Below are 23,226 nucleotides of genomic sequence, written 5' to 3'. Positions count from 1 at the left end.
TACGCTGGATGATTGCGACCCCATGGTGGTCCCAGAGAAATTGTGTAAAATGGACAAATATCTAGAAGTCCCTGTATACACTGATGCGTTTCCGATCCCGAAGAGGGTGGCGGATATTGTGGATAGGGAGTGGGAGAGACCAGGTATACCCTTTTTTCCCCCCTATCTTTAAGAAAATGTTCCCCATTACTGATCCTAGGCGGGACGCATGGCAGACGGTCCCTAAGGTAGAGGGGGCAGTTTCAACACTAGCCAAGCGCACAACCATACCAATTGAAGACAGTTGTGCGTTCAAAGATTCTATGGATAAAAAATTAGGTTTACTAAAGAAAATATTTGTTCAACAAGGTTTCCTTCTCCAGCCTATTGCCTGCATTATTCCTGTAACTACTGCAGCGGCTTTCTGGTTTGAGGCGCTGGAGGAGTCGCTCCAGACGGAGACCTCATATGACGAAATTATGGATAGAATTAAGGCGTTAAAGCTGGCTAATTCTTTTATCACTGATGCCGCTTTTCAATTAGCTAAGTTAGCGGCGAAAAATTCTGGTTTTGCCATCATTGCGCGCAGAGCGCTTTGGCTTAAATCATGGTCGGCCGATGTGTCGTCTAAGACAAAGTTACTGAAAATTCCTTTCAAGGGAAAGACCCTTTTCGGGCCCGAGTTGAAAGAGGTTATTTCGGATATCACTGGGGGAAAGGGCCATGACTTCCCGCAAGATAGGCCTTTTAAGGCTAAAAACAAGGCTAATTTTCGTTCCTTTCGCAACTTCAGGAGTGGTCCTGCTTCAACCTCTGCGACCGCAAAGCAAGAGGGTAACTCTTCACAGCCCAAGGCAACCTGGAAATCTTTGCAGGGCTGGAACAAGGGTAAACAGGCCAAGAAGCCTGCAGCTGCTACTAAGACAGCATGAAGGGGTAGCCCCCGATCCGGGACCGGATCTGGTAGGGGGCAGACTCTCTCTCTTTGCTCAGGCTTGGGCAAGAGATGTTCCCGATCCCTGGGCATTAGAGATAGTTGCTCAGGGATATCTTCTAGAATTCAAGGACTCTCCTCCAAGGGGAAGGTTCCACATTTCTCGTCTGTCTACAGACACGACAAAGAAAGAGGCGTTCTTATGCTGTGTAGAAGATCTACTCAAGATGGGAGTGATATATCCAGTCCCAATTACAGAACGAGGACTGGGTTTTTACTCAAACCTGTTTGTGGTTCCCAAAAAGGAGGGAACTTTCAGACCAATCCTGGATCTAAAAATTCTAAACAAATTCCTCAGAGTTCCATCCTTCAAGATGGAGACCATTCGGACAATCTTACCGATGATCCAGGAAGGTCAATATATGACTACCGTGGATCTAAAGGATGCGTACCTTCATATTCCTATCCACAAAGATCACCATCTGTTCCTAAGGTTCGCTTTTCTGGACAAGCATTACCAGTTCGTGGCCCTTCCCTTCGGGTTGGCCACTGCTCCAAGAATTTTCACAAAGGTGCTAGGGTCCCTTTTAGCGGTACTAAGACCGCGGGGCATTGCAGTAGCACCCTATCTGGACGACATCTTAATACAGGCGTCGTCTTTTCTCAGAGCCAAGGCTCATACGGATATTGTTCTGGTCTTTCTAAGGTCTCACGGGTGGAAGGTGAACACCGAAAAAAGTTCTCTGTCCCCGCTCACAAGGGTTCCCTTCCCGGGAACATTAATAGACTCGGTAGAAATGAAAAATTTTTTGACGGAGGTCAGAAGGTTAAAGCTTCTAAGCACTTGCCGAGCTCTTCATTCCATTCTTCGGCCATCTGTAGCTCAGTGCATGGAGGTAATCGGATTAATGGTAGCAGCAATGGACGTAGTCCCTTTTGCTCGAATTCATCTCAGGCCACTGCAATTGTGCATGCTCAAACAGTGGAATGGGGATTATGCAGATTTGTCTCCTCAAATCCAACTGGACCAGAAAGCCAGAGATTCTCTTCTCTGGTGGTTGTCTCAGGATCACCTGTTTTAGGGAATGTGCTTCCGCAGACCGGAGTGGATCATCGTAACGACCGACGCCAGTCTGCTAAGCTGGGGCTCCCTGAAAGCTCAGGGCCTATGGTCTCGGGAAGAGTCTCTTCTCCCGATTTAAACATTTTGGAACTGAGAGCGATATTCAATACGCTCCAGGCATGGCCTCAGCTAGCGGCGGCCAAGTTCATCAGATTTCAGTCGGACAACATCACGACTGTAGCATACATCAATCATCAGGGAGGAACAAAGAGTTCCTTAGCGATGAAGGAAGTAACCAAGATAATCAGGTGGGCGGAGGATCACTCTTGCCACCTATCTGCAATTCACATCCCAGGAGTAGACAACTGGGAAGCGGATTTCCTAAGTCGTCAGACTTTTCACCCGGGGGAGTGGGAACTCCATCCGGAGGTATTTGCTCAGCTGATTCAGCTTTGGGGCATTCCAGAGTTGGATCTGATGGCGTCCCGTCAGAACACCAAACTTCCCCTTTACGGAGCCAGGTCCAGGGATCCCAAGGCGGCATTGAAAGATGCTCTAGTTGGTCCTTCAATCTGGCCTATGTCTTTCCACTGTTTCCCCTTCTCCCTCGGCTGGTAGCCAGAATCAAACAGGAGAAGGCCTCGGTAATTCTGATAGCGCCTGCGTGGCCACGCAGGACTTGGTATGCAGACCTAGTGGACATGTCATCTGTTCCACCATGTACACTGCCAATGAGGCAGGATCTTCTAATTCAGGGTCCTTTCAAGCATCCAAATCTAGTTTCTCTGCAGCTGACTGCTTGGAGATTGAACGCTTGATTCTATCCAAGCGTGGGTTCTCTGAATCGGTCATAGATACTCTGATCCAAGCTAGAAAACCTGTCACCAGGAAAATCTACCATAAGATATAGCGGAAATATCTTTGTTGGTGTGAATCCAAGGGTTACTCGTGGAGTAAGATTAGGATTCCAAGGATATTGTCTTTTCTCCAAGAAGGATTGGAGAAAGGCTTATCAGCTAGTTCCTTAAAGGGACAGATATCAGCTCTGTCGATCCTTTTACACAGGCGTCTGGCAGCAGTACCAGATGTTCAAGCGTTTGTACAGGCGTTAGTCAGAATCAAGCCTGTCTATAAACCTGTGGCTCCTCCATGGAGTCTAAATTTAGTTCTTTCAGTTCTTCAAGGGGTTCCGTTTGAACCTTTACATTCCATAGATATTAAGTTATTATCTTGGAAAGTTTTGTTTTTGGTAGCTATATCTTCTGCTCGAAGAGTTTCAGAATTGTCTGCTTTGCAGTGTAATTCACCCTATCTGGTGTTCCATGCAGATAAGGTAGTTTTACGTACCAAACCTGGTTTTCTTCCTAAAGTTGTTTCTAATAAGAACATTAACCAGGAAATCATTGTTCCTTCTCTGTGTCCTAATCCAGCTTCTAAGAAGGAACGGCTTTTACACAACCTTGATGTGGTTCGTGCTTTGAAATTCTATTTACAAGCAACTAAGGATTTCAGACAAACATCATCTTTGTTTGTTGTCTATTCTGGTAAGAGGAGAGGTCAAAAAGCGACGGCTACCTCTTTCTTTCTGGTTGAAAAGCATCATCCGATTGGCTTATGAGACTGCTGGACAGCAGCCTCCTGAACGAATTACAGCTCATTCCACCAGAGCTGTGGCTTCCACCTGGGCCTTCAAGAATGAGGCTTCTGTTGAACAGATTTGTAAGGCAGCGACTTGGTCTTCACTGCATACTTTTGCCAAATTTTACAAATTCGATACTTTTGCTTCTTCGGAGGCTATTTTTGGGAGAAAGGTTTTGCAAGCAGTGGTGCCTTCCGTTTAGGTTACCTGTCTTGTTCCCTCCCTTCATCCGTGTCCTAAAGCTTTGGTATTGGTATCCCACAAGTAAGGATGAATCCGTGGACTGGATACACCTTGCAAGAGAAAACAGAATTTATGCTTACCTGATAAATTACTTTCTCTTGCGGTGTATCCAGTCCACGGCCCGCCCTGGCACTTAAAGTGAAAGTAAAGTTAGCTTACATGGAAGATACCAATAGAGAGCAATCATATCAAATATTAAAGTCGCTAAGTTTTTTTTTTTTATAATGTAGCATGTTTTATATTATTTATCTATTTACCGATAGCATTTTCTACTGTGTTCCTCCGCCCCCTCGCCTTTTTCCGGGTTAGTGTGTGCTTTACACTTCAACTGACATTGCCGTCATTCACGTCACTATACCCGACACTGATAATTTGGCGCATGCGCGGTATGATCTCAAGCTCCGTGTACCTGTAAATAATGAGGACAGAAGGATTCCCTTTCTCTATGCGCATGCGTCTAACGAGAACCAGAATGAGATCGCAGTTAGCCGCATGCGCAATAGAAGACGTAGGCTTTATACAAAGCACTCGGGACGCCAATGGGGGAACCAATCGGTTAGATACCGATAGTTTAGTCACCGCAACAGAAATATTTTTTTTTTTTGCGGGTGGAGGAACACATATTAAGTTGTACACAGTAATCAAACAAAAAAAGGTATTTTGAAATTGAACCTTACAAAATGATGAATGAAACTGCACCTTATTTTTAATGTTATATCCGAATATTAATAGTGCAACATGTAACTTTACTTTCACTTTAAGTCAGGTTCAAATTTATTGTTTAAACTACAGTCACCACTGCACCCTATGGTTTCTCCTTTTTCTCCTAACCGTCAGTTGAATGACTGGGGGGGCGGAGCCGGAGGGGGAGCTATATGGACAGCTTTGCTGTGTGCTCTCTTTGCCACTTCCTGTAGGGAATGAGAATATCCCACAAGTAAGGATGAATCCGTGGACTGGATACACCGCAAGAGAAAGTAATTTATCAGGTAAGCATAAATTCTGTTTTTTTTTCTTTCATAATTCAGATAGAGCATGCAATTTTAAGCAACTTTCTAATTTACTCCTATTATCATTTTTTCTTCATTCTCTTGCTATCTTTATTTGAAAAGTAAGAATGTAAGTCAATGTAAGCCAGCCAAGTTTTGGTTCACAACCTGGGGTTTGCTTGCTGATTGGTGGCTAAATGCACCCACCATTAAACAAGTGTTGTCCAGGGACTGAACCAAAAATTGGTTGGCTCCTTAGCTTAGATGCCTTCTTTTTCAAATAAAGATAGCAAGAGATTGAACAAAAAAATTGATAATAGGAGTAAATTAGAAAGTTGCTTAAAATTGCATGCTCTATCTGAATTATGAAATAAAAAAATGTGGTTTTAATTTCCTCCTTAACTAGGACATTTTAATTTATTTATTTTTAAATGGGCATCTCTTGAGGACTAGGTTGGGATTGTTGATCTAACAAATTTGTATCCCTAATAAATACAGCATTTTGATTATTTAGGTTACCCCTCTGGCAATCTCATGAAATATTTGCCAAATATTCTGTCTTATTTATATTCTTCACAAGGTTATACAGAAGTGACTTGTTTCTTTAGGTATGCATAACATCTATTTAGTACAGTTTGTAGCACCAAGGCACAATATACCCAATATTTCCATGAACTGATGGGCTGTTTTGATTTGAGAATAAAATCCATCCAGCCTTTATGACTGCGTTCTCTATCCCATTTTAATAGGTTTCTAAAGAGTTAATGATCCCCCATGAATTTCAAGAGTAATGCTTGTCTTATGCTTTTCTTTCACAGCTGTGTTTGAGTGCTTAGAGATTAAAGGGACATGAAACCCAAAATTTTCTTTCATGATTTAGAAAGAGCATGCAATTTTAACCCCTTAATGACCACAGCACTTTTCCATTTTCTGTCCGTTTGGGACCAAGGCTATTTTTATATTTCTGCGGTGTTTGTGTTTAGCTGTAATTTTCCTCTTACTCATTTACTGTACCCACACATATTATATACAGTTTTTCTCGCCATTAAATGGACTTTCTAAAGATACCATTATTTTCATCATATCTTATAATTTACTATAAAAAAAATTATAAAATATGAGGAAAAAATTGAAAAAAAACACACTTTTTCTAACTTTGACCCCCAAAATCTGTTACACATCTACAACCACCAAAAAACACTGTGCTAAATAGTTTCTAAATTTTGTCCTGAGTTTAGAAATACCCAATGTTTACATGTTCTTTGCTTTTTTTGTAAGTTATAGGGCCATAAATACAAGTAGCACTTTGCTATTTCCAAACCATTATTTCTCCAACATAGGTGTGTCCGGTCCACGGCGTCATCCTTACTTGTGGGATATTCTCTTCCCCAACAGGAAATGGCAAAGAGCCCAGCAAAGCTGGTCACATGATCCCTCCTAGGCTCCGCCTACCCCAGTCATTCTCTTTGCCGTTGTACAGGCAACATCTCCACGGAGATGGCTTAGAGTTTTTTAGTGTTTAACTGTAGTTTTTCATTATTCAATCAAGAGTTTGTTATTTTCAAATAGTGCTGGTACGTACTATTTACTCAGAAACAGAAAAGAGATGAAGAATTCTGTTTGTATGAGGAAAATGATTTTAGCAACCGTAACTAAAATCCATGGCTGTTCCACACAGGACTGTTGAGAGCATTAACTTCAGTTGGGGGAACAGTTTGCAGTCCTTTGCTGCTTGAGGTATGACACATTCTAACAAGACGATGTAATGCTGGAAGCTGTCATTTTCCCTATGGGATCCGGTAAGCCATGTTTATTACGATTGTAAATAAGGGCTTCACAAGGGCTTATTTAGACTGTAGACATTTTTTGGGCTAAATCGATTGATATTAACACTTATTTAGCCTTGAGGAATCATTTATTCTGGGTATTTTGATATAATTATATCGGCAGGCACTGTTTTAGACACCTTATTCTTTAGGGGCTTTCCCAAAGCATAGGCAGAGTCTCATTTTCGCGCCGGTGTTGCGCACTTGTTTTTGAGAGGCATGGCATGCAGTCGCATGTGAGAGGAGCTCTGATACTGATAAAAGACTTCTGAAGGCATCATTTGGTATCGTATTCCCCTTGGGTTTGGTTGGGTCTCAGCAAAGCAGATACCAGGGACTGTAAAGGGGTTAAAGCTTAAAACGGCTCCGGTTCCGTTATTTTAAGGGTTAAAGCTTCCAAAATTGGTGTGCAATATTTTCAAGGCTTTAAGACACTGTGGTGAAAGTTTGGTGAATTTTGAACAATTCCTTCATGTTTTTTCGCAATTGCAGTAATAAAGTGTGTTCAGTTTAAAATTTAAAGTGACAGTAACGGTTTTATTTCAAAACGTTTTTTGTACTTTCTTATCAAGTTTATGCCTGTTTAACATGTCTGAACTACCAGATAGACTGTGTTCTGAATGTGGGGAAGCCAGAATTCCTATTCATTTAAATAAATGTGATTTATGTGATAATGACAATGATGCCCAAGATGATTCCTCAAGTGAGGGGAGTAAGCATGGTACTGCATCATTCCCTCCTTCGTCTACACGAGTCTTGCCCACTCAGGAGGCCCCTAGTACATCTAGCGCGCCAATACTCCTTACTATGCAACAATTAACGGCTGTAATGGATAATTCTGTCAAAAACATTTTAGCCAAAATGAACCCTTGTCAGCGTAAGCGTGGATGCTCTGTTTTAGTTACTGAAGAGCATGACGACGCTGATATTAATATCTCTGAAGGGCCCCTAACCCAATCTGAGGGAGCCAGGGAGGTTTTGTCTGAGGGAGAAATTACTGATTTAGGGAACATTTCTCAGCAGGCTGAATCTGATGTGATTACTTTTAAATTTAAATTGGAACATCTCCGCATTTTGCTTAAGGAGGTATTATCCACTCTGGATGATTGTGAAAATTTGGTCATCCCAGAGAAACTATGTAAAATGGACAAGTTCCTAGAGGTGCCGGGGCTCCCAGAAGCTTTTCCTATACCCAAGCGGGTGGCGGACATTGTTAATAAAGAATGGGAAAGGCCCGGTATTCCTTTCGTCCCTCCCCCCATATTTAAAAAATTGTTTCCTATGGTCGACCCCAGAAAGGACTTATGGCAGTCAGTCCCCAAGGTCGAGGGAGCGGTTTCTACTTTAAACAAACGCACCACTATTCCCATAGAGGATAGTTGTGCTTTCAAAGATCCTATGGATAAAAAATTAGAAGGTTTGCTTAAAAAGATGTTTGTTCAGCAGGGTTACCTTCTACAACCCATTTCATGCATTGTCCCTGTCACTACAGCCGCATATTTCTGGTTTGATGAACTGATTAAGGTGCTCGATAGTGACTCTCCTCCTTATGAGGAGATTATGGACAGAGTCAATGCTCTCAAATTGGCTAATTCTTTCACTCTAGACGCCTCTTTGCAATTGGCTAAGTTAGCGGCTAAGAATTCTGGGTTTGCTATTGTGGCGCGCAGAGCGCTTTGGTTGAAATCTTGGTCGGCTGATGCGTCTTCCAAGAACAAGCTACTAAACATTCCTTTCAAGGGGAAAACGCTGTTTGGTCCTGACTTGAAAGAGATTATCTCTGATATCACTGGGGGTAAGGGCCATGCCCTTCCTCAGGATCGGCCTTTCAAGGCAAAAAATAGACCTAATTTTCGTCCCTTTCGTAAAAACGGACCAGCCCAAGGTGCTACGTCCTCTAAGCAAGAGGGTAATACTTCTCAGGCCAAGCCAGCTTGGAGACCAATGCAAGGCTGGAACAAGGGAAAGCAGGCAAAGAAACCTGCCACTGCTACCAAGACAGCATGAAATATCGGCCCCCGATCCGGGACCGGATCTGGTGGGGGGCAGACTCTCTCTCTTCGCTCAGGCTTGGGCAAGAGATGTTCTGGATCCTTGGGCGCTAGAAATAGTCTCCCAGGGTTATCTTCTGGAATTCAAGGGACTTCCCCCAAGGGGAAGGTTCCACAGGTCTCAGTTGTCTTCAGACCACATAAAAAGACAGGCGTTCTTACATTGTGTAGAAGACCTGTTAAAAATGGGAGTGATTCATCCTGTTCCATTGAGAGAACAAGGGATGGGGTTCTACTCCAATCTGTTCATAGTTCCCAAAAAAGAGGGAACGTTCAGACCAATCCTAGATCTCAAGATCTTAAACAAATTTCTCAAGGTCCCATCTTTCAAGATGGAAACCATTCGAACTATCCTTCCTTCCATCCAGGAAGGTCAATTCATGACCACGGTGGATTTAAAGGATGCGTATCTACATATTCCTATCCACAAGGAACATCATCGGTTCCTAAGGTTTGCATTCCTGGACAAACATTACCAGTTCGTGGCGCTTCCTTTCGGATTAGCCACTGCTCCAAGGATTTTCACAAAGGTACTAGGGTCCCTTCTAGCTGTGCTAAGACCAAGGGGCATTGCAGTTGTACCTTACCTGGACGACATTCTGATTCAAGCGTCGTCCCTCCCTCGAGCAAAGGCTCACACGGACATCGTCCTGGCCTTTCTCAGATCGCACGGCTGGAAAGTGAACGTGGAAAAGAGTTCTCTATCCCCGTCAACAAGGGTTCCCTTCTTGGGAACAATTATAGACTCCTCAGAAATGAGGATTTTTCTAACAGAGGCCAGAAAGACAAAGCTTCTGGACTCTTGTCGAATACTTCATTCCGTTCCTCTTCCTTCCGTAGCTCAGTGCATGGAAGTGATCGGGTTGATGGTAGCGACAATGGACATAGTTCCTTTTGCGCGCATTCATCTAAGACCATTACAACTGTGCATGCTCAGTCAGTGGAATGGGGACTATACAGACTTGTCTCCAAAGATACAAGTAAATCAGAGGACCAGAGACTCACTCCGTTGGTGGCTGTCCCTGGACAACCTGTCACGAGGGATGACATTCCACAGACCAGAGTGGGTCATTGTCACGACCGACGCCAGTCTGATGGGCTGGGGCGCGGTCTGGGGATCCCTGAAAGCTCAGGGTCTTTGGTCTCGGGAAGAATCTCGTCTACCGATAAATATTCTGGAACTGAGAGCGATATTCAATGCTCTCAAGGCTTGGCCTCAGCTAGCGAGGACCAAGTTCATACGGTTTCAATCAGACAACATGACGACTGTTGCGTACATCAACCATCAGGGGGGAACAAGGAGTTCCCTAGCGATGGAAGAAGTGACCAAGATTATTCTATGGGCGGAGTCTCACTCCTGCCACCTGTCTGCTATCCACATCCCGGGAGTGGAAAATTGGGAAGCGGATTTTCTGAGTCGTCAGACATTGCATCCGGGGGAGTGGGAACTCCATCCGGAAATCTTTGCCCAAGTCACTCAACTTTGGGGCATTCCAGACATGGATCTGATGGCCTCTCGTCAGAACTTCAAAGTTCCTTGCTACGGGTCCAGATCCAGGGATCCCAAGGCGGCTCTAGTGGATGCACTAGTAGCACCTTGGACCTTCAAACTAGCTTATGTGTTCCCGCCGTTTCCTCTCATCCCCAGGCTGGTAGCCAGGATCAATCAGGAGAGGGCGTCGGTGATCTTGATAGCTCCTGCGTGGCCACGCAGGACTTGGTATGCAGATCTGGTGAATATGTCATCGGCTCCACCTTGGAAGCTACCTTTGAGACGAGACCTTCTTGTTCAGGGTCCGTTCGAACATCCGAATCTGGTTTCACTCCAGCTGACTGCTTGGAGATTGAACGCTTGATTTTATCGAAGCGAGGTTTCTCAGATTCTGTTATCGATACTCTTGTTCAGGCCAGAAAGCCTGTAACTAGAAAGATTTACCACAAAATTTGGAAAAAATATATCTGTTGGTGTGAATCTAAAGGATTCCCTTGGGACAAGGTTAAGATTCCTAGGATTCTATCCTTCCTTCAAGAAGGATTGGAAAAAGGATTATCGGCAAGTTCCCTGAAGGGACAGATTTCTGCCTTGTCGGTGTTACTTCACAAAAAACTGGCAGCTGTGCCAGATGTTCAAGCCTTTGTTCAGGCTCTGGTTAGAATCAAGCCTGTTTACAAACCTTTGACTCCTCCTTGGAGTCTCAATCTAGTTCTTTCAGTTCTTCAGGGGGTTCCGTTTGAACCCTTACATTCCGTTGATATTAAGTTATTATCTTGGAAAGTTTTGTTTTTAGTTGCAATTTCTTCTGCTAGAAGAGTTTCAGAATTATCTGCTCTGCAGTGTTCTCCTCCTTATCTGGTGTTCCATGCAGATAAGGTGGTTTTACGTACTAAACCTGGTTTTCTTCCAAAAGTTGTTTCTAACAAAAACATTAACCAGGAGATTCTCGTACCTTCTCTGTGTCCGAAACCAGTTTCAAAGAAGGAACGCTTGTTGCACAATTTGGATGTTGTTCGCGCTCTAAAATTCTATTTAGATGCTACAAAGGATTTTAGACAAACATCTTCCCTGTTTGTTGTTTATTCAGGTAAAAGGAGAGGTCAAAAAGCAACTTCTACCTCTCTCTCTTTTTGGATTAAAAGCATCATCAGATTGGCTTACGAGACTGCCGGACGGCAGCCTCCCGAAAGAATCACGGCTCATTCCACTAGGGCTGTGGCTTCCACATGGGCCTTCAAGAACGAGGCTTCTGTTGATCAGATATGTAGGGCAGCGACTTGGTCTTCACTGCACACTTTTACCAAATTTTACAAGTTTGATACTTTTGCTTCTTCTGAGGCTATTTTTGGGAGAAAGGTTTTGCAAGCCGTGGTGCCTTCCATTTAGGTGACCTGATTTGCTCCCTCCCTTCATCCGTGTCCTAAAGCTTTGGTATTGGTTCCCACAAGTAAGGATGACGCCGTGGACCGGACACACCTATGTTGGAGAAAACAGAATTTATGTTTACCTGATAAATTTCTTTCTCCAACGGTGTGTCCGGTCCACGGCCCGCCCTGGTTTTTTAATCAGGTCTGATAATTTATTTTCTTTAACTACAGTCACCACGGTACCATATGGTTTCTCCTATGCTATTATTCCTCCTTAACGTCGGTCGAATGACTGGGGTAGGCGGAGCCTAGGAGGGATCATGTGACCAGCTTTGCTGGGCTCTTTGCCATTTCCTGTTGGGGAAGAGAATATCCCACAAGTAAGGATGACGCCGTGGACCGGACACACCGTTGGAGAAAGAAATTTATCAGGTAAACATAAATTCTGTTTTTTCAAAATTAGCGCTAGTTACATTAGAACACTAATATCTTTCAGGAATCTCTGAATATCCATTGACATGTATATATATTTTTTTAGTAGACATCCCAAAGTATTCATCTAGGCCCATTTTGGTATATTTCATGCCACCATTTCACCGCCAAATGCGATTAAATACAAAAAATCGTTCACTTTTTTACTAATTTTTTTCACAAACTTTTGGTTTCTCACTGAAATTATTTACAAACAGCTTGTGCAATTATGGCTTAAATGGTTGTAAATGCTTCTCTGGGATCCCCTTTGTTCAGAAATAGCAGACATATATGGCTTTGGCGTTGCTTTTTAGTAATTAGAAGGCTGCTAAATGCCACTGCGCACTACACGTGTATTATGCCCAGCAGTGAAGGGGTTAATTATGGAGAATGTAGGGAGCTTTTAGGGATACTTTTAGCTTTAGTGTAGTGTAGTAGACAACCCCAAGTATTGATCTAGGCCAATTTTGGTATATTTCATGCCACCATTTCACCGCCAAATGCGATCAAATAAAAAAAAAAAATTAAATTTTTCACAATTTTAGGTTTCTCACTGAAATCATTTACAAACAGCTTGTGCAATTATGGCACAAATGGTTGTAAATGCTTCTCTGGGATCCCCTTTGTTCAGAAATAGCAGACATATATGGCTTTGGCGTTGCTTTTTGGTAATTAGAAGGCCGCCAAATGCCGCTGCATTTCACACGTGTATTATGGCTAGCAGTGAAGGGGTTAATTATGTAGCTTGCAGGGTTAATTTTAGCTTTAGTGTAGAGCTCAGCCTCCCACCTGAAACATGAGACCCCCTGATCCCTCCCAAACAGCTCTCTTCCCTCCCCCACCCCACAGTTGTCCCCGCCATCTTAAGTACTAGCAGAAACTCTGCCAGTACTAAAATAAAAGCTATACTTGGGCTTTTTTTTGTTTTGTTTTTTGGCATATTTACATATGCTGCTGTGTAGGATCCCCCCTTAGTCCCCAACCTCACTGATCCCCCACCTAACAGCTCTCTAACCCTCTGCCTTAATGGGCGCTATCTTGGGTACTGGCAGCTGTCTGCCAGTACCCAGTTTAGTAACAAATGTGCCTTTTTTTTAAAAAAATGCCCTTTTCTGTAGTGTAGCTTCCCACCCCTTCCAGATCCCTTAGCTGTTTATTTATGACTTTAAAAACTTTTTTTTTTAGCTTTTAACAGCTTTATTTTTCTGTAGTGTAGCGGTTCCCTCCAGCTCCCGCCCCGTGCACGCGCCCGCCCGCCGCCCCCCGTGCACGCGCGCGCTCCCGTGCGCGCTCCCTACTGTTCCGCCCCCCTTCCCTCCACTCGGCACATCGATGGCCGCCCACCCGCCTCCCAGACTTGCTCCCACCCACCAACAATACCGGCCACCGATGTCAGGTGCAGAGAGGGCCACAGTGTGTCTCTCTCTGCATCGGATGGCCAAGGGGGGTTATTGCAGGATGCCTCGATATCGAGGCATCACTGCAATAACCGGAAAGCAGCTGGAAGCGAGCAGGATCGCTTCCAGCTGCTTTCCAGACCAAGGACGTACGCCACACGTCCTCGGTCATTAACTGTATTTTTTTTGAGGACGTGTGCCGTACATCCTTGGTCTTTAAGGGGTTAAACAACTTTCTAATGTACTTCTATTCTCTATTTTGCTTAATTATCTTGCTATCCTTTGATGAAAAGCATATCTAGATAGGCTTAGTAGCTGCTGATTGGTGGATGCACATAGATGCCTCGTGTGATTGGCTCACCCATGTGCATTGCTGTTTCTTCAGTAAAGGATATCTAAAGAATGAAGCAAATTAGATAAAAGAAGTAAATTGGAATGTTGTTAAAATTGTATGTTCTATCTGAATCATGAAAGAAAAAAAATTGGGTTTAGTGTCCCTTTAAAGCAAGTAGTTTTTTTCTTCTTCAGTATTTTTGTATGTGTGTGTATTGTATTGTATATGTATGATATATATATATATATATATATATATATATATATATATATATATATATATATATATATATATATATATATATATATATATATATATATATATATATATATATATATATAATATTTTTTTATGTATATGCATTCCCGTGGGGGTCAGCCCTTAGCAATTGTTGCCAGCTCATATTTCTGGTATGTGTTCCGGTGTAGAGCAGTTATATTCTGGAGGTATGATAGTCCTTCATTTCTAGCTATTACAGGTACATTTCCTCCTATGTTGGTACCTCCTACATATGCTTCTCCCTTTAAGTAAGTCCAGTTTCTACTTATTTGTATTCAAGAACACTGTGCTAGTTATTGTGCAGTTTATTTTGCACAGGTATAGAAAAAAATGCATGAGCCTTCCTTTTTTTTTAAATAATAATTTGTACAGGGCTCTAATATTCAGCAGCTCTGGATACATGATCTTTGGGGTATACAGTACAATACAACCAACGTTTTCAGTGGAATTGATACAAGATGACAAAGGCTGTGTTCTATTAAACTTACAATCTAAAGATTAGGAGTGAGTGAGATAAATGTTGGGTTGGTTTGACTGTTGCTTAAAGGGACACTAAACGCAAATTTTTTCTTTCATGAATCAGGTAGAGAATACAATTTTAAACAACATTCCAATTTACTTCTATTATCTAATTTGCTTAATTCTTTAGATATCCTTTATTGAAGAAATAGTGATGCACATGGGTGAGCCAATCACACAAGGAATCTAAGGTGCAGCCACCAATCAGCAGCTACTTAGCCTATCTAGATATGATTTTCAGCAAAGTATATGAAGAGAATGAAGTAAATTAGAAAGTTGTTTAAAATTGCATGTTATTTCTAAATCATGAAAGAAAAAATGTGGGTTTCATGTCCCTTTAACTTCTAGAATTTTTTTTAGGAGTATGGTGATGAACAAATCGGAGGGATATTGGTAGACATTTCTAAACATAATGGTTTTCAAAGAACACTAAGGGGCATATTTATCAAGCTCCGTATGGAGCTTGAAGCCCCGTGTTTCGCCAGAAAAACAAGTTATGAAGCTGCGGTCTAAAGACCGCTGCTCCATAACCTGTCTGCCTGCTCTGAGGCGGCGGACAGATATCACCGAAAATCAACCCGATCGGGTTGATTGACACCCTATGCTGGCGGCCGATTGGCCGCGAATCTGCAGGAAGCAGCGTTGCACCAACAGTTCATAAGAATTGCTGGTGCAATCATAAATGGGGGGGAATTTCTGGAGGTGGGTTTGGAAATATAATTGGGTGCAACATTATTTAGAGCTTTGTAAGTTGGTGTATTTTTTATTTAATTCCGTTAAGTATAGGGATCAACGGTGGGGGCCAACAAAGCGGAATGGCTGCTGATGATTTATAGGTAAAGTGAATTATTCTGGCAGTGGCATTCATGATGGATTTAAGAGGGACTAAAGAGTCAGGAAGGCTGTTTACTGCAACATTCTTCTTAATACTTGCAAGAAGGCATAAGTGAGTGAATTAATAAACTGGTGGTATCTTGGGTAAGGAAAGGAGATATTCTAGTGATGTTGCATAAAAGGGCAGGATTTTGTGAGTAATTGGATAAAAGGAGACTGCAGAGTCAAGTGTGAAGAACTAGGTAGAAGTGATGAAAGCTCATCTTCAGACTCATAGGTGAAAACTCTGTAATCCAATATTTCAGATGTGTTTCCCAAGCACATATAATAGATTTTAGATATGGTGAGAGGGCCTTTTTGGATGTGCTTTATGATTGTGAAGTTCTGGGAGTATTGTTTACTGTTCACACTCAAAATCATGTGCAATTATTTACTCCAAACTTTTCTTTGTTTTTAGTGAAAATGCACATTTTCGCAAGTGTCCGACATAAAAATCTAAATGGAATTGTGAAGCTTCCTTATTTCAAGAAAGCGTCGTTTCAATCTGTCATCAGTTTATGGCCACACTAGATCTGAAGAATCCAGATCAGATTTCTCTTTGTGGTGTAACTTCCAGTTTGTTGCTCTTCCCTTCCTGGTAGCTACTGTTCCAAGGATCTTTATATTTGACTCCTTGCATGTCCTACAGCAAGGAGTCAAATATATTACTTGTGTCCTGATCCTTATCATAATGGCATTTTTGTCAAATTTTAATTGCAGAACTTAAGACCATTCAGATAATCATTCCACATGTGTTTTTGTTTCTGTTTCGTTCAGTTTACTGAGAATTTTTCTTTACACTGTTTGTTTCTAAAGAATTTCACTGGACAAATCTTAGATTTCCTCATGCAAGCAGCCAGGTATCTTTTGCACGTGTAAATTCCATGGGCAAGTGACTGCATGGGGGTACTTGGTATAATGGTGCACTTTGGTTGTAGTTCCATCTTGCTAGTTGCAACTGAGTACACTGTTCCAGTCTTTATGGAAGGGATATGGTTTGTAATCTGCTTTAGGATGTGGTTTATTGAGGCATCTTCTCCTTCAATACATTTTTATGGGTAGAGTGGAGTTTCTGGCTAAAGACCTGAGGATCCTTTTTTTTTTTTTTTTTTTTTTTTTTTTTACCAACTTCATATTTATTTTTAGTCTGACATAACAGAAGGCTTGGTCACTAGATTGTGATCCTCAAGCATAAAAGTTTCTCAGATAAATGCTTTCTTCTTTTCTAAATCTCTGTAAGCGTGGGACAGCTAATGAATATTACAAAGTTTAAACCACCTTTGGCAAATGACGTTAAGGCCTGACAGTGTTCTTCCTCAGAAAATGTTGCACGCTTGGTGGCATTATGAAGTAACAAGGTGAGGACATATCATGTATAATGTATATATTGAGTGCACCATTGTTGCATTACAGACACCAGTGATTTAATTCCTTTATTTCCCTTAAATCACATGTAGCAGCCATGTTTTAAGCCTTAATGATTACCCCTTCAAAATAATTTTTGATTCATAAATAAACATTATCTTTAATGTTCCTATAATTCATGATCAATAAAGTATCTCTTTCCATTAGATTTAATAAGACCTATTAAGTGAAAGTCTTCATTATACGGCAGCAATGCACACCCAGTAATATCCATGAAGTACTTTATTAAACCATCATGTGGATGCCTCACCTAATGGAGCAATATTCTTCAAAAGTCGTTCTCTGCTTAATATAAAGTCCACTAACAAAGACACAGCATCACAGACAGAAACCCAGAACCAGAACTTCTCCCTGGCCTTTTCTTTAAAGAATGTAAAAAATAAAAATGGCTGTGATAGTTCATTAGCACAGTTCACACCCATGCAAGCCTCATTAATTATTATTTTTTTTATTTTATAAAAGGGGGTCAGAATGAGGGTCAGGACTTTGTGTGCACATAGCAGTATCTTTTATGAATAAATACAGTCTAAACATGACAATTGGCCATTTTTAACTCGATGACTTGGGAGAAGTGAACTTTTCTCCCTGCTGTGACTTGCTGTGCTGCTACACTTGGAGGTTGTATAAGTGATGCACCCTCCCCTTTTCTCTCCTAGGGCATGTTGTTACAAAGGTGATATCTCCTCAGATGACCTCCTCCAGGCCCCTTTCTAATACTTTGCAGGGCTGCAGTATTTTGCTTTTCACTACTGCTGGTGAGGAGGCTTAAAAAGGTATGTGAGATGCCTACACTACTCCATGGATCAAATTAAACAGGTAGAGTTAAGCATGTGGCAACCACTAGCTGGACAGTCTGTAAAATCCTGGGCAGTGTGCCCAGGGATTTGACCGTGGGGAGAAGACTGCAGGGATATCCTTTCGATTTTTGCATCTGTTCTACCGATTTTGGATTTTCTCTATAGTGATACAAATGTTTTTGGAGCTTTTGCATTTTTTAATGAAAGATTCAAGAACTAGAAGACATTATTTGTCCTCTCAATAGGTTATAAATCTGATTCTCTGCAGGTTATTCAGTATCATTCTTTTTGAACATTTGTTGTTAAATAGCTTTTAAGACTATTCTTCTGGTGGCTTTGCCCACGGCTAGAAATGTTTCTCAGCTTGACACTCTTGTTTGTATTGCTCCTTCCTTCTATGATTTTTAATCAGGATCAATATTGTTTCAGAATATAACAGTAGTGAATTTTTTTTTCTCTCACAATTTTGCTAGTTTGTGGTTTCTTCATACTGTCCAAAATATCCTGGGAATGAACAAGTGACTCTTGATATGTACTTGATATTGTCTTAAAGGGCCATAATACCCAAATGTTTAAACACTTGAAAGTGATGCAGCATAGCTGTAAAAAGCTGACTAGAAAATATCACCTGAACATCTCTATGTAAAAAAGAAAGATATTTTACCTCAAAAGTTCCTCAGTAGCCACCTCCCATTGTAAAGGATTTCTAAGCAGCATTTTAGTGTGTTTGTCCTGGGACATCTGAAGGGACTAGCATCGTGCACTCTCATATTATTTCACCAATCAGGTAAAGGAAGCTTACTATGAAATCTCATGAGAGTTAAGTCAAATCTCATGAGATCACAGTAAAAGAGTTCATGACCTCAGCACTGCTGATGCTGATTAGCTGCTGTTCATTTCTTCATTTTTTTAATTTTTTTACCTGCAGCTGGGAGCAGCTGAGTATAACTTTTTACACAGAACTTACTCTGCTGAGCTGAGGAGATTGTGAGGTAAAATCTCTTCCTTTTTTACATAGAGATGCTCAGGTGATATTGTCCTGTCAGCTTTTTACAGTTATACTGCATCAGTTTCAAGTGATTTAGCATATGAGTATTATGTCCCTTTAAATGTTATTTGGAAGCTACTGTGGAAATAAAGAAGCCTATTTTTGTTGTGTGTGTGTGTGTTTTTTTTTTCTTTTTTGTGGCCAAACATATTACAAAGTACCTTAGTAAATGGTATTCTCTCTGTGAACCCGGGAAAAATGCACTTATTAGTGTTTGGGTACATTCCAGTAAAACTCTTGATGCTTGTTGGACTTATCACCATGAAGCTTCTGCTGAAGAGTTATGCAATGTAATCCTTTGGTCTCCCTTGCATACTAAATTTTACCAGTTCAATGTTTTGGCAACACATTTGGTTGTCAGGTTCCGTAGACTTTACTTCATTAGGGCCTGGGCTGTAGTTGGTTTTTCTCTTCTTGCCTTCATATTGTGCAGCTTTGGTTTGACCCACCAGTACTGCTATTTTTGTCTTAGAAAAAAACTCAATCATTTAATCGGTTTTTAAATGCTGTGTAGAAGCACTTAAAGGCATAACCTATTTGTACACTTAGACTTCTGGGAAGTATTTCTACCTGTGCCATGAGCTAAATATCCACCAGCACTTATAATGTAAAGAAATTAATTGGTAAGTAAATATCTTGTTTTAGGCAATTTGCCTTAAAGGGACAGTCAACACCAGGATTTTTGTTGTTTATTACCCATTCCCCAGTTTTGCATAACTAATAATGTTATAGAAATACACTTTTTACCTCTGTGATTACCTTGTATCTATGCCTCTGCAAACTGCCCCCTTATTTCAGTACTTTTGACAGACTTTGCATTTTAGCCAATCAGTGCTATCTCCAGGGTAACTTCACGTGCATGAGCTCAATGTTATCTATATGAAACACATGAACTCTAGTGGTCAAAATGCATTCAGATTAGAGGCAGTCTTTAAAGGGACATTAAACCCAAATATTTTCTTTCATGATTTAGATAGAGAATACCATTTTAAACAACTTTCTAATTTACTTCTATTATCTAATTTGCTTCATTCTCTTGATATTGTTTCCTGAAAAGCATATCTAGATAGGCTCAGTAGCTTCTGATTGGTAGCTGCACATAGATGCCTCATGTGATTGGCTCACCAATGTGCATTGCTATTTCTTTAACAAAGGATATCTAAAGATTGCAGCAGCAAATTAGATAATAGAAGTAAATTGGAATGTTTAAAATTGTATTCTCTATCTGAATCGTGAAAGAAAATCTTTGGGTTTAATGGACTTTTAAGGTCTAAAAAAATAGCATATGAACCTCTAGCTTTCAACTAAGAATACCAAGAGAACAAAGCAAAATTTGTGATAAAAGTAAATTGGAAAGTTGTTTAAAATTACATTCCATATTTAAATCATGAAAGTGTTTTGTTTTTTTTTGTTTTTTTTGGACTTGACTGTCCCTTTAATAAAGGAAATTGATCTGTGGTCTGTGAATGCTAAAAATATCTCACCAAACTTTCAATTACACATTTTGATTGGGAAGGGCAAGTCTAATGTTGACACCTGTATAATTAATGTTTTTAAACCTGTTTTAGGGTTTACACTGGTAGGTTTCTGTTACATTGTAGATTATTTTGGCTATACTTTTATTACAGGTTCCAATATCTGTGCAAGTAGATTTTAGGATTTCTCCACATTGGATAAGCTGTGTTTGTATCTTTCCAGTATATGGAGACTTGTGGAAGACAGGGATGTTTGAGAAAATGTCTCTGCAGACAGATGAAGATGAACACAGCATTGAAATGCATCTACCTTATACTGCTAAAGCAATGGAAAGGTATGGTTAAATTAAATTTCTTGGAATTGTTTATCTTTATAGTAGTGACAGTTTTTAAATTAACACTTTCTCATCTGTAGAAAGCAAAATAAAAATACAAACCATTTTTACCAACCTTACGGCCAGATTAAGAGTATAGCGCTAATGGTTTTTTACGTGAGTGATAAAGGGTTTATCATGGGTGTTTGCACTCGTCGGGTTTACCTCTAGTATTACGAGGGGAATGTAAACACGATTGCATTAGTGCAATAGAGATTTACGCTAGAATGATTACCACGTCGGTTACACTCATAACACTATCTAATAAAAATTATTTTAAAAAATATTGCAAAAAAATGGTTCAAAGATATGTCTAGGTGTTAGAAAAACAAAAAGGACTTTAACTTAGAGATGCATACCTATACATGTCTAAATATGTGTGCGTGTGTGTGTCAGATGACGTCGCCCTCCGTTAGCACCTATGCTCCCTGGTCACTGCCATGTTCTCAACTGCTGTGTGTTTTAAACCGACTCTAATAAAGGAATGAGTTTTCTAATTTTACTCTGTAACAATGCTTTATGTGCCTTCCAATGATTTACCTCTACCTCACCTTGGCTATAAAAAAAAAAAAAAAAATATATATATATATATATATATATATATATATATATATATATACATATACATTCCTGCTTTTTTCAAATAAAAATACCTAGAGAATGAATAAAACTTGATAATAGGAATAAATTAGAAAGTTGTTTAAAAAAAACACTACTTTGGTTGTAACCTACTTGTTGCTGTGTTTTTTTTTTGGTGTTTTTTTTTTATTTGCTTTAATGAATTTCCATTTTAAATGTTTCTAATTTTTTTGATTGTTGCTTTCCTTTGAGTTGGTAATATTGTGTTGACGTATGTTGTAGTGTGTGAGCAGCAGTATAAAGTGACTAATACACAAATGAGAGCAGTTATCCAATAAAACTTTATTTATGGACTTAATTTTTTCTTTTGGTGTGTGTGTGTTATGTGCTGGGGTGGGGATGCAAACTATTATTGTATACTGTTATAGTAAACTCACTATAATACTGGAAAAGGGAAAATCAACACAAGAATGCAGGGTAATAATAACAGTGTTTATTATGAACTTATTGCAATAACAGTAATCAGCTTATAAATGTATTAAAACACAATGGTTACACTAAGCAGTGATTAAACTATAAATCCATTACTTAGCTCAGGGTTTTGGATATTGCATTTATAGTGTACAATCGCAAACGGCAGGCATGTGACCACAACAACATGGAGAATCCAATATCTATTCAGTATAAAACGGGCAGCAGCATTCCACAGATGCTGTATAAAACTTCTCTCCGAGATGTTACCCACAAACTCACCTGCCCCCCTCTATGCAATTCTAATAATTAAACCTTCATTTTACAAGGTGTGTCTAACATTATGTCAATCATATCATTGAATTTTATCAAGCGTTTTAGCAAAATTAGTTTTTCTTATAACAAGCAAATATTCTTATAACTAGCTTTAGGTTAGTGCTTTGCACTGTCATTCAATGGAATTTAACATCACCCTTTTTCTAGATAAGAACAATATATATATATATATTTTTATATATTTATATTCTCCAAGATGTATAGTATATGCACTCTCACCAGCCAACATCAACTTGCCAGGGTGCTTTGATCAGATATATAGAATATGGAAAAAATTAAGCACTCTCTGGACTTCGGGCATCAGCGACAAACCAAATATTTATTGTGACGTTTCGGGACAAACAGCGTCCCTTCCTCTGACAAACATCAAGTGTAAAAGTAAAACATTTATAGGCCTGTAGGACCCTCCCAATCAAGGAAAGCCGTGTGCAAAAGAATCATCAGCCATGTGCAAAATGTAGTGTGCTGCTTCACTTTTATTAATATGTGATATATCAAAAAGTAATAAGTGAATATATACATCTGAAATATATAATAACTATAATAGAGATAAATGTTTATTCCTCTGAGTTGATGTACTGACTCAACAATTATACAGAAAACATGACTGATCGTCATAATAATAGTTTAACAGCTCATGCTGCATTCTACTTGCATGGTAGTCATAACAAACTTTCTCATAGGTTCAGACTTATTCCTCCCATTATCAGGATTGGCCAGGCGGCGTAACTTAGTCACACCCTCATTCAATAGCTCACAGCGGAGATATCTATTGCCTATAGATCAGCCATAGCCTTCGAGTTTATGAATACATCAAAAAACCGTGTGCACTAGCCACAAGTAAGACCCCCACGCCCTCACTACTATCAAATATATATAAAGTAGCATAAAACATTACCTCGGCAACTTGTCGCTATATGACCAACATGTGGCGATCACGCTCTCTCTCAAAGCCCGAAACTGATGGGACAAGGGATCGCAAGGCGTGCAACCATGGCAACCACTGCAAACATACCTACATGTCTACACTGTAGCCGTAGTACTCCGCCACTATACATGCGTCCAGATCCGTGCAAACTAGCCGCAAACCGGACCCCCACAGTCTCTAACTGTAAAGCATTATTTCAACCATCCACCACAGTACAGTGCACATACAATCCCAGAGTATTGTGTGTCAATCACGCCCTCTCACAAGGACAACAGCCAATGGGGCAGAGAATCTCAAGATACGCAACCATAGTAACCATCACAAACAAACCGAT

At 40.4% G+C, this 23,226-nt stretch overlaps 1 protein-coding gene across 1 annotated transcript in view; it reads left to right on the top strand.

Annotated features, from left to right (window-relative positions):
- The window catches only part of MEMO1 (mediator of cell motility 1), a 71,980-nt gene that overhangs the window by 24,854 nt on the left and 23,900 nt on the right, over positions 1–23,226 (top strand). Inside the window, exon 5 of the mRNA XM_053711014.1 lies at positions 20,428–20,539. Within this exon, the coding sequence (XP_053566989.1) occupies positions 20,428–20,539 (112 nt within the window). The remainder of the gene's footprint in view (positions 1–20,427; positions 20,540–23,226) is intronic.

Source organism: Bombina bombina, chromosome 4, assembly GCF_027579735.1.
Source record: "Bombina bombina isolate aBomBom1 chromosome 4, aBomBom1.pri, whole genome shotgun sequence".
Classification (NCBI taxonomy): domain Eukaryota; kingdom Metazoa; phylum Chordata; class Amphibia; order Anura; family Bombinatoridae; genus Bombina; species Bombina bombina.
This window is presented reverse-complemented; position numbering and strand designations above follow the sequence as displayed.